This window comes from Syngnathus leptorhynchus, chromosome 6 (assembly GCF_054491065.1).
Source record: "Syngnathus leptorhynchus isolate UIUO chromosome 6, UIUO_Slep, whole genome shotgun sequence".
In the NCBI taxonomy this organism is placed as follows: Eukaryota; Metazoa; Chordata; class Actinopteri; order Syngnathiformes; family Syngnathidae; genus Syngnathus; species Syngnathus leptorhynchus.
The window spans coordinates 9,192,061-9,204,587 of NC_141200.1; the positions used below are offsets into that span (position 1 = coordinate 9,192,061).

Sequence of the window (12,527 nt, forward strand, 5' to 3'; positions counted from 1 at the left end):
TCTACATTTCAGCGACGGCTCTGTCACATTAATGCGACCAGCGCGGTGCAGTTGCGCGGTCCGTGACGCGCTACGGTGACGCGCTACGGTTGCGCGTTCAGCGGTGCGCTGCAGTTGCAGTTGCAGTTGGTCCCTCTATTGGGTCTTTAATTTGATAGGAGTTTGGAAATTTAGATAGCATTTAAGAAGCTGTATTTACTGAATGTATCATGATTGTCTGTAGACAAGATTTACAAAAACCCAAGATGCATGTTTGTGGAATGCAGGAGAAAGTTGGAGTGCCCATGGCAAAAGAAAAACCAAACAAAAAAGCAAGCTCGTGGACAAAATGCAGTCATTCAGGAAGGCCGGAGCGCTGTACTTACGTACTTGGAGGTAGAATTAATAAAGATAAATATGGCCATCTGCTGGATGTTGTTGGATACTGCTCCCTGCCCGCCGACCCTAGATGCAGGCACAAACAAAAATGCGCACAAAAAACCTGAATTAAGATGAAGCAATGCGCCTTTATGACCGTAGGTTTTTAACTGTTATATTATAGATTTATATATATATATTTATTTATTTCTTTAATTAGATATATTCAAATTAGTTATATTTTGCTGGTGTTCCGAATAAAGGTTTGGAGACCGTCAGGTGTCAATGAGTACTTCAAATTTTTGCAGACAATACTTAATACTTATTCAATATTTATTTTATTGTAATATTTTATTGTGAGGATAAAATGAACCAGGAACTTGGGTGTCGTTGCTATAGTAATACTTGATAACAGCCCCGCCCCTTTTGTTTGCTCATCCGGCGTGCAGTCAGTCAAATTCCACCACTGCCGCAAGAGTCAAGTCACACTTGCTTTCACTCATCTGCGTGAAACGAAACAGGTTGTCAATGAATTAATCCATCGAGAACGCACTTTTTCCACTGTTCTGGTACGTACGTCGTCTGGGTCATTTGTTATCTTAAACACCGAATTTGAGATCAATTAACATGGCACTAATTGACTGATTTTAACTAAAATGTATTTAAATGTGCACGCACACACGACTGCAATGTCAAGAGACCTGCAACTCTCCTCGGCAGTTTAGCATGACAAGGAAGTGAATTTTAAACAATGGGTAAAATTGCGAAACTCACCGTGGTTTTTGCACAAACTTTTCTCGGCAGTTTAATTAGATACACGGTGAGGTGTCGAGGTCATCTCTCAATAAAATGATCTAATGCGCTTGTTCCTGTTTACCTCCCGTTTCAGTATTACTATGGAAGCCAGCTGGTATTTTATTTGAATTGCAGCAAAATATTTTTTTCTATAAAACGCGCTAAATTTAGTGGCAGCACAGATAAATGTCATATAAAGAAACAATAATACTCCAACAAATGATTCCAATGGCTATCATTAGTACTGCTCCTTATGCACCCATGTTTGTGGTCCTCATTCAACTACAAACTATTAATGTCACCAACAGTAAATGCTGTGATATTTTGGGACAAGAAAGCAACTTTGAAATCATGATGACATTCTAATAAAATGTACAGGAATTTATTTATGGTGCTTGGGGGCACATACACTGTTTATGTTCTGAACACTAAGCACTAAGCAACCAATATCTGTCAGGTCTTTCAAGTCAAACAGAAGCCTTTAAGTTATGGGGTCCTCCTATGCTACGTCTACAAAGTGAGCAAATGTCACTGTTGTTCAAATACTCCACAATGTTACTGTGCAATGCGTAATGTTAATCTACAGTATGTTGAATCTGGTTTTGCTTTTGTGGCAAGAATTTCTGTCTATACAGATTCTTCACAAAGTGTTAATTACCTTTCCTCCAGACAATACAACGACCTGTTTGAGATGTGACAATGCGGTGTAATGAAGAAAAAAAGACGTTCACTTCCTCTTCATGTTTCCTCTTTTCGACTCTAGGTGGATCCGTTGCGTGTGGTGGCTTTGCCTTCTTTGTGAGCGTTTGTGCTAACAAGAAGTTGAAGTCTTAATATGTTGAGTACATTGTGTTAGTGGATCAGATGTCTAACTGGCACTTAGTGTGAGTAAATTACTCCTGTAACTGAGTAGGAGTACTAACAAATACTCCATTAAAAATCTCTTATTACACTAAAAAATAACCTGAATATATATATATATATATATATATATATATATATATATATATATATATATATATTTTGTGGTTGTTGTTTATGATATTTAGTGTTCTGCATCATACCGATCCATACCGATTATTTTCCAGGGAAACTGAATATACAAATAAAATGTTCTCTTTTCTCTATTCTCTTTTCTAGCACCCGGTGTCAATTAATGAGGCGGTTGCTAAGAGATGATGCATTATACTGCTGAAAGCATCTGATGCTTGTTTAGCCTGTCAGCACGACTTCTTCTGAGATGTGTCTCCGGTCCACCTGACTCATGTGAAGTACGACTGAGGTGCCCACATCACAAGCAACTTACTTCTACCATGGCAGCGTTAACGGTCTCCTCTGTCCTCACCAGCACCGCTATTGGATTTAGAATGGCGCAGCAAGGGCACGGAAGCACCGAAGAGCCCCTCAAACGTGAGAGTGAGTGGCCAAAGCGGGAGAGCAGGCATGTTGGTCAAAACACTGTCCTGGAGAAAACGCACGAGTTCTTCCAGGTCTGTGACATCGAGAAAAAGGGATTCATCACCCGACGTGACATGCAGGTGAGTGAGGTGATCAAATTGTTTTTGAATTCCTATTTGGAAATCCTAATTCTAATGCCTTCCCCCATCTAAATAAATTCGCAACATTCTGTCATATAGCTGTTTTTGTTTCATTTTTGGGGGGCATGTTTTATTTAATCTGACTGTGCAAAACAAGGACACTTGGTTCTCCCATCAGTGATGAATTAGACATGAAGATACCTCATGTGCTTTATTCAAAAAAACAGGACAACAAAGAGTTAAAGGGAAGGCGGCATTGATAGTAGAGCGAGCAACACGGAGTCTTTGTGATCTAAGCTCCCCACACATATTATTGTGCAGATTTACTTTGTCTCTCTGATGTTGCCAATCCATTGATGAAGCACTCATGAACACAAACACATGTATAGCGGAGCTTTGATATCACAGCCTGCTCTAATGAGGCTTTAGAAGCACCACTTGGTGCTGTGAGTTATATCATTGGATATTTGTTATGCTGCCGCTTTCAGGAGACCGATTTTGTGATGTAATAGATGTGATAACGCACCGCATGCTACCCTTTCCTTATCCCCACCCTGGATCATATGGGTGGCCTCGGTCAACACTTGTAGCAGTGTAAATATATCCTGATACCACACTGCCTACAAAGGTGTGGCTGGGTTTCTTTTTCTTTCTTCTTCAAATAATGCTCCAGCCGTCACTATCATTGTCATGAATTGTTGGCTTGACCTCTACTGGATTTGACCTTTAGCTAAGAGTACCTCCCATGTCAAATAGTTTCTCTTTGCAGTGTCATGCAGAGCTCGAACTTTAAATTTTCCACTAAGGCCCTTCTTTGTGGAGTTTGCGTGTTCTCACCATGCTTGCTCGGGTTATCTCCAGGTGCTTGAAATTGCTCTAATGTGTGTGTGCGGATGGTTGTTTGTATGTATTGTACTGCCTGGTGACCTGTCCAGGATATATCCTGCCCAAGGACAACTCCAATATTTTTTCTTCCCAGGAACTCAAAAGTGGGTTGGATTGATAAATATGAGGGCTGTGAAAATAATTTCTAAATGTATTTTAGAAGATCACATATAATGCTGATAGTGGCCAAACTGTAGATGAACCCATTTTCAAGAAATATTTAATCTCTTCACTGCCCTGTAATTTTCTCTCATTAATACACCATTAATACCATTTGTCTGTTTTCATCTGGTAAAGTGCAATAATTATTACGTGTATGTATTTGCCGCAGTTGTAAAGTATTGGAACATTTTTTATCTTGAACTTGCCCTGTTTCTGGTCAGCTTTAAAGTATTGGAAAAGTTTTTATATTGAACTTGCCCTATTTCTGGTCAGCTTTAAAGTATTGGAAAAGTTTTTATCTTGCCCTATTTCTGGTCAGCTGCTCTTGTCAATCATTGAGGAACCTACTGTATCAAGTGGGAATATTCCAGATGGTTCACGGTGTGCACAGTACATGAACACAAGTATCATTAAATGGTACGTTGCAATAATTGCTGTGTTTAAAATGAATCAAATTAGCCTCTACTGGGTTGCTTATAAGCATCCTGGGTGCATTGCAAAGTGTTATATAAGTATCAGTATTGTTATTGTTGTGGTTCTTATCATTTATTATTACTGCACGGAGGCTGCTCTTAGGGCACTTAAATATTAAAGCGCTCCACTTTTGTATTCTCCTTCTGGCCGTGTCCTTGACAATAACAGCTGCTCGTGTCATGTAAAACAGAGACTGCTTGGCGAGCTCCCTCTCAGTGCGGACGAGCTGGAGAAAGTGTTTGACACCCTCGATTCTGACAGCAATGGATTTCTAACCCTCGATGAGTTCTCCACTGGCTTTAGTAGGTTTGACTTGAATCAAACCTATTGGCAACAACACCGATAAAGGATGACCATGTGTTTTATGTTTTGGATCTGATCTGTTTTCTAGGTGATTTTTTGTTTGGCAGGAAGATTTCTTTAAAGGACGACATGGGGGATAAACCCCACTGCGTAAAGTCTCCTGAGGTCCTTTACCGCAGCCGGTGGCAAGAGAGTGCGGTGACCTCAGAGGATGAAGAGGAGAAGCATTTTTCCATGCTGATGGAGAGCCTCGGAGCCAACAACGTCTTTGAAGAGTGAGTATTGTGTGTGTTTGCCCACTCATGTAGGCAACTTCAAATAGTTTAACACTCAAAATAATTTGTTCTGTGTTTCCCAAAAGCTTTTTTACCCCATTCATTTTGAAATGGTCCCACAGATTGCTTATTCCACTCAAAGCAACTATAACAATGTCTCTTATGTGAAAAAACACAATCTACTTTTGTTAAACACACGAGACATTTCATTAGAAAAATATGTAGTCTGCTGCGCTAATTAAAACCCCATTTGTTTTGTGAACTGAAGTTTATTTGCCGTTTTTGTATGATTTATTATTCACAACCTCAGTGCGTTTTTAGATTTTGCACTTGTCTTAAAGAGAGGCCCCAAAGTTGAAACAGCAGTGAGCTGTGCGTAACCATTTCAATGTTTCCATTCTTTACGAAAGCTGTGGCATGCGTATGACCTCCTCCTTGTTCTTCATAAAATTTAGGAAGGGAATTACGCAATGAAGCACAATTTTTTTTGTTGATTACGTTTTGAAAATTACAACTACTTTGATACAGTCTTACTTGAAATCTATTCAGAGATAGTATCTCTTTTCACGATCCAAATTTTAGTGTTGTTTCTGTCAGTTGTAATTATTTTAGTTGTCTGTTTTGGCCTACTATATTATATATGTATATATACTGCACTTAAAATTGGAACTATTCTATTTCCAACAAAGTTTTCACAGGCAATTCAAAAAACAAATTTAAAAAGCAGGTGATGCACATCTTGCCCATCAGATCTAAAGTTAGTGATGAGACATGACCTTTCAAATCACATCCTTTTGGGCATCACTAACCTTTATTGATCCTAACCAGACATTTGACATTTACTGCAATACATGAAAGACACTTATGCAGAAATGTGTCTCTGAACTTTATTCTTCAGCTGGATATTTTGTTGTTTCACTTATTTATGTCCTGTCTTGGACTTTTTAACAATTTCGTGTCACAATTAGATATGATTGAAAGTCGGGACGATTAATTCTGACTGATGCCCCCCCCCCAAAAAAAAAGATTCTTGAATGATCAATGTTTGCAACTTTTGAAAGTTACTTCTGAATTGATAAGGCCACTATAATTTGTCTAATTGTTTCAGTGTAAGTTATTACATTTGATCAACACTTAGTTTTCTCCATGTTGAACATAAATCACATAAATCTCTATGCCAGCATTGGTGCACCTCATCTAAAATGCTTGTTTACTCTGTGTCATTAGTCCTGCAGAAGTACGCAGCTTGTGGGCTCAGCTACGGCGAGACGAACCACACCTTTTATCCAATTTTGAAGACTTCCTGGCGAGGGTAACATCCCAGATAATTGAGGCTAACCAGGAAAAAAGGGAGATGGAGAGCGCTCTGAAACGGTCAGGGAATATCCCATACCTGTGGATTATTTTGAGTTTATTCAGGCTTGAGTACATGAGACATGAGTAACAGAGTTTGGCTAACGAGCTGCTTCAATAAAAAAAATGCCGTTGGCAAGAAATTTTCCTCAACTGTACAGCTATATCCCGTAAAAATCATGGCATATTCTTAGATACTATCAAAAGCAACAACATGAATAAATTCTGCACAAGACAGCTTCAATGTGAAAATCATTTCAACCAACTTTATTGTGATGCAAACAGGATGGTACTGACTATGTATGTCTTATAGAAAAGCAGCTACACATGACGATGAGATCCATCGCCTTTACGAGGAAATGGAGCAGCAAATAAAGAATGAAAGAGAAAGGGTTGTTCTGCAAGTAAAAAAAAGCTCTTTTTTTCAAATACTACCATCACCAAACAATGCATCTCATTCATTTGATGTCATTGAGCTTTGTGCTTGTAACTTCCGTTCTCATCTCTGAAGGACTACAAGAAGTTTTTGTCTCGCAGTCAAGACCTTGAAAGAGAGCTGATCACTAAGGAGAAAGACTTAGAGCAGCTCTTTCAGAAGCAAAGGAGGGTGAGTAAAGAGTTGAAGAGTGGACAGTTCATTTTGCACATAGTTTCACATGTTCAAACACTCGTGACTTTAATTGGATGGATGGATGGATGGATGGATGGATGGATGGATGGATGGATGGATGGATGGATGGATGGATGGATGGACGGATGGATGGAGAACTACTTTCACTGATATCACTGATGCAGTGGGTAGCAATTTATTGAATGATACACATAAAATTTTGGCCTGACTATCATGTGATTGCTTTGCCACCACTGGACCTTTTACAGTTAGAAGATCAGTGTCAGGAGCTTCACAGTGAGCAACACGTGACCAAGGTGGAGAACGTGAAGCTGAAGAAGACAAATGATGAACTCGCCAAGGAACTGGATCACACTAGTCAAGAGTTGCTCTTGGCACAGGAGCAGCTGAGTCTGCTACATGAGCAGTCCACAAGACTCAATGAGGAGAGGGAGTTGTGAGTAATGACCCGGGCGGGCTCTTTAATTTCAGCATATTGCCCTTTATGTTTAGCGCTTTGCTTGTTGCACTCACTGTAAGGAGCCTCTATAATTAGTAAAAAAGTATAAAAGTGTTATTAATTATCACAATACTGGATTTTTAATAGGGAAATATACAGACTGACGGAGGGACTCCAGCGTGAGCGAGCAAGCCTCCTCAAACAACTGGACCTGATGAGGTGTGGATATTTGCATGGGTGTTAACAGCACCTCTGAAAGCCAAAACACTTTGAATATTTTTTGAGAACTTAGTTTGGGTAAACTAATATTTGTCTGAAAAGTCAAATGGATAAAAGAAGATATGTTACATTGTTTTGATTAATTTTTGTTGACAGTTTTATTTTACGCTGTCAAATTCACTGGGGCTGAGTCAGGGAATCAAGCTGTAGCCCATTTCTGAAACTTTCATTCCACTCTTGTGTTGCTTTCATCTCTGAGATACACTGGCTGTTTTCAAGAGCTGGCCCTGTATGTGTCAGCTTTGTTCTTTTTAATTTTATTATTACTTTTTGATTTTATTCATTTTATTAATCACGGAATACTAATGCGCAGTATCATTGAAAATATTTAACTATCTTCAGTATTTTCTTTTTCAGGGAAATGAACAAACATTTGCGAGACGAAAAAGACATTTTCATTCAGGTTTGTGACATGCATGAAACAAGACTCTCATGTTACTTTGCTGTTTGCCTCTCAAAATCCAAAGGATAAAGAGACGAATAATGAATCTGATCACTCATGTGTTTGGCATTACAGAAACCCCTAAATTGTAAGAATGCAGGATTACAACCAAGGTCTTTATGTCATGCTGGAAGACACACCTACCCGCCTGAAAGGTAAAAGCATCGCATATGTGCAGCGGAACCTCCACACAAACACATGCGTTCCTGTAATTTAGAAAGAAACAAAAGTAAATGAATATTGCTGCTTCCTAAGTGTCCAAACACTGTTTTGTATCCGTAACCATGATAAATGGAATAGAAAGGAGATTAAACATATCTTTTTTTTTAAATATAGAAAATAGATAGAAAATAGAATAATAGGATAGAATAGAAAAATAGATAGAAAATAGAACAATAGAAAAAATTGTTCCTGATAAAATAGATTGAACTTCAAATTGGACCACTTCTGATGTTTGACTTAGGAAATTCCTCTTTACTTTTGTTCAATTTTTGTCAAGAACAAAATATAAAGTATGCTTTAATCTCTGCTTGTTTTTAAAATGTTATATGCAGTGAGGGCGAAGATGTAAGGCAGAATCCAGCCAATGTGTCAAGCAACTCAGGTAGTCCTAAAATGACCAGAGGTTACCTGCAGAGGATCATCTCTATCGAGGAGGACCACCTCCCACATTTGCTCCAAAATGGCACTCAGACCCAAATCGCTTTGCAGCCATTTCTTGAAGGCGAGGAAGTGTCAGACCATGACGAGAATATAGACTTGGTGATGAGCGATATCTACCCTGTTCAGTTGCAACTGTCTAAGGGAGCTGAAGAAAGAAGTCAAACTCCCTTGTCTCCAAGGGGCCAACCTGTCGGCAAGGAGACCAGCATAAATGTAAGCTTATCAGCATTTTTGTACTATTTCCTCCCTTTTTTTTTAGTGGGGAGTCAACCATGTCATTCCTTCATTTGATCAGCATTGCTTCTGTATGCGTAGGAGGAAAGCAGTCTGTCACTGCCCGAGCGGCTCTTTAAAATCGTTCTGGTGGGAAACTCTAATGTCGGAAAGACCTCCCTCCTTCGACGCTTTTGTGATGACTGTTTCCACCCCGACACTTGTGCTACTGTTGGTATGAATCCCTGAGCTATATCAGTCCATAAATTAGAATTGTGAAGCTGGGTCGGAGATAATGTAAAATGTAGAAATCAAATATGTTGGTTAGATATTTATCTTTTGTTTAAAATGTCTCCATCAATTTGTATTTACAGGTATAGATTACAGCGTGAAGACAATAATGGTGGACAACAGCCAGGTAGCGCTGCAGGTCTGGGATACCGCAGGGCAGGAACGGTAAATCAGCCAACTTGACACATGAATACATTTTCTTTATGATGACAGGTGTTTTGAAAGTGTTGTGCTTTTAATCAAAAGAAACATCTATTTATAATCAAAAACCAAAGACTTGTCGTTTTTTGAGTTTGCCACTGCTTTGAAAGTTCTTTTTTTTCTCTTTTCTTTCATAACAGCCTCTACTTTTTCATTTTAACGTCTCATCCCTTTTCAGGTATCGAAGCATCACCAAGCAATTTTTCCGCAAAGCTGATGGTGTGGTTGTGATGTATGACATAACAGTTGAGCAGAGTTTCACAGCTGTCAGACAGTGGGTGACAAGCGTGAAGGTAAAACATAATGTTTGACATTATTTCCCCGTTTTATAATAGCAACAATATGTCGATTTCCGTGATTGTCTATATTTCCTGTCTCTTGTTCATAGGAGGGCTCAGGCGAAGATATACCTTTAATGCTGCTGGGAAACAAAACTGACTTAGAAATTACGAGACAAGTGGATAAAACAATGGGCATGAGGCTAGCCAAGGTATGTCTATTGGTGAAATAGAAAACGATTCTATTGAGGCACGTCTGTTAGCAGCTATAGATTGTATTTGTAATTGTATTGTACTTAAAGTTATAATTTGTGTGTATTATTTTAAGGACTGTCAGATGACTTTCTTTGAGTGCAGTGCATGCTCAGGGTACAATGTGATGGAGGCTATGCTTCATTTGGCTCGGTAGGTAATTTTTCTTTATTGCAAAAGAAATAATAAAATAAAACACACTCACACCAAAATTCATTTACTAAGTGTGCTGAAACGAGGTGGGAATTTTTCTGCAGAGATAATTTGATGGGGTTTTTTTTGTGCCTCGCGAACTGCCTTTTTGAAGGGATGATAAATGAGTAAAGTTCTGATTTTAGCAACATCTAATTGTTTGAAAGAATATTTTGACAAAATGAGATTGAGATTGTATTATTCGCAACCACTCAACATATTTGATTAAAAAAATCAGAGTTTGTAAGAAATCATGCTTTCAACAAATAGGATACAGACTGTACCAATTATGCAGTACATTTGGATGTACTGAAGAGTTTATGACTTGGTTTTCATCCCGGCGGCTCGGTGGCGCACTGGGTAGCACGTCCGCCTCACAGTTAGGAGGGTCAAATCACATGGTGTCAAGTCTGTCTACACGATCAGAAAGGTGTTACTTTGTTGTATATATGTACATATTGCAGATAGTATAGTTTGCATTGGTGCATCATACTGAGAGATGTCTCTTGTTATCTTCTTTATTTTTTTAGCTAGACGAGAGGGGAGATATATTAGAAACTCTTTCTGTATTTCATTAGATTTGATCAATGGATGATGATGGTTAATGTACCTTCATTCAATAGACCTCTTATGACGCTGTCCATGGTACTGATGCACCTTGCAGATGGATAGCTGGATAATGTAAAACTGCTTGCTCAGAACATCCTGTATACCAGCAAGCTGAAAGGTCACTCAATGCGCAAAGTGTATTGTAAGCCTCAATACTGTTTTAAACAGAAAACCTTTATGGTTAGATAGACGTTTTTACAGAGAGAGGTGGTTTTACCATGCACCCAAGGGCAGTACTCTTTATGGCACATCAAAGAGGAGGCAGTTTTTTGGATACACCAGAATCAAACTACCAGATTTTCTTCTGAAGTATATATATTTTCCCAGAAGCTATCAAGATACTGCGGCTCGGTGGTGCACTGCATGTCCGCCTCACAGTTAGGAGGGTGCGGATTCGATTCCACCTCCGACGCTCCCTGTGTGGAGTTTGCATGTTCTCCCCGTGTCCGCGTGGGTTTTCTCCGGGCACTCCGGTTTCCTCCCACGTCCCAAAAACATGCTTGTTAGGCCGATTGAGCACTCCAAATTGTCCCTAGGTGTGAGTGCGAGTGCGAATGGTTGTTAGTCTCTGTGTGCCCTGCGATTGGTTGGCAACCAGTTCAGGGTGTCCCCCGCCTACTGCCCGATGACGGCTGGGATAGGCTCAAGCACGCCCGCGACTCCCGTGGGGACTAAGCGGTTCAGAAAATGGATGGATGGATGATTTTCATCCCATTGTGTCTCTCAGAACCCTGAAAGAGCAAGAGGATCGAGAGAAAGAGAAGACTGTCCAGTTGGTCAGAAGCTCACTGGAGAAGAAAAAATCCTGCTGCTAACAAATACACTCTTTGCACACTTGCCTTTATTATTCTAAATGTCAACAAAACTTTCATCGGTGCACAACAAATTATCATATCAAAGAAAGACAAATAATTGAACATTTTAAAAATGGACTTTGTGTCCATCACATCCTGGCAGGATTTTAATTATATATTGATTAATCCACGGGGATATTTTTCCACACAATTCCTTATTTTGGAGTCAAGTGTAACATATCTGTAAAATGTGAAATACTGCTGAGTTTTCTTGAGGCCGGTTTTTAAGTTATCGGTGTCCTGGGGCTATTCTGAACACTGCATATTTCAATTGTTTACTGGGTTTATCTGAATGTTGTCATGTGATTTGCTGCTTATTTGTTCCTTTGTAATTTAATGTTTGTAATACTATGTACTAAGCAATTTGTTGGATAGTTGCAATTATTGACTTTTTGGAGACAGTCAAATTTGTTTGATTGTAAAAATACATGCATCTACTTGCCAAGTATTTTATACATATTATGCCCCTCATTATTTAATGTAATACCGAGTATGTTTGTATGTGATTTTGGAATTCAAATACTATTGTATTGTTATTGTAATTGAGTCACTATTTGTGGTTCACTCCGACAACTCTCTAGCACTTCACTCTTATGTGTACACTGAGATGTTTAATTATTGTAACAAAAATAAAGAATTGGGTGTAAAGGATGGCAGTTTGGACCGTTTTCACAGCACCAACCAGTGGATGATTTTACACATTGCAGTTTATTCAATTTTTAAGATGACATAAAACCAAGAAAAAATGTTTGAGTTTAATTTAAATGATTAAATAGATTAATTTAAAAAATGAGTTTGACACCCCTGGACTTGACATTCCTAAGGGTTCACAGTAAGTAATATATTCTAAAACATAGGGGATTACTTTAAATGTTTACTCTGTACCTATGTATGTGAAGCACCCAACCATGATTCTGTGAAGTACACAGGGTTCAAGTACAAGAGCTGTTCACATTCAGAAGAGAGCTACAAAGTCAATCTTTTTAACATTAGTCACATGCTTTTTATTAAATGACAGGTATTTTATATTCAAAAGCCTTG

The 12,527-nt window shown here is 38.8% G+C and overlaps 1 protein-coding gene across 3 annotated transcripts; it reads left to right on the plus strand.

Annotated features, from left to right (window-relative positions):
- The first annotated feature begins 775 nt into the window (after window positions 1–775).
- On the plus strand, window positions 776–12,151 carry cracr2aa (calcium release activated channel regulator 2Aa). Of its 3 annotated transcripts, none has more exons than XM_085913915.1 (19): window positions 776–926; window positions 2,293–2,434; window positions 2,501–2,690; window positions 4,402–4,513; window positions 4,603–4,789; window positions 6,017–6,163; window positions 6,456–6,546; window positions 6,654–6,749; window positions 7,022–7,209; window positions 7,360–7,431; window positions 7,849–7,894; window positions 8,009–8,088; window positions 8,488–8,809; window positions 8,912–9,044; window positions 9,184–9,265; window positions 9,480–9,594; window positions 9,690–9,791; window positions 9,908–9,984; window positions 11,360–12,151. In XM_085913915.1, the coding sequence occupies exons 3-19, from the start codon at window positions 2,520–2,522 to the stop codon at window positions 11,445–11,447; spliced, it is 2,109 nt and encodes a 702-aa protein (XP_085770041.1). In that variant the 5' UTR covers window positions 776–926; window positions 2,293–2,434; window positions 2,501–2,519; the 3' UTR covers window positions 11,448–12,151. The 3 variants fall into 3 exon arrangements, with proteins under 3 accessions (XP_085770041.1, XP_085770040.1, XP_085770038.1); XM_085913914.1 differs by having other exon boundaries at window positions 2,293–2,423; XM_085913912.1 differs by lacking the exons at window positions 776–926; window positions 2,293–2,434 and having other exon boundaries at window positions 2,466–2,690.
- Window positions 12,152–12,527: the final 376 nt, after the last annotated feature.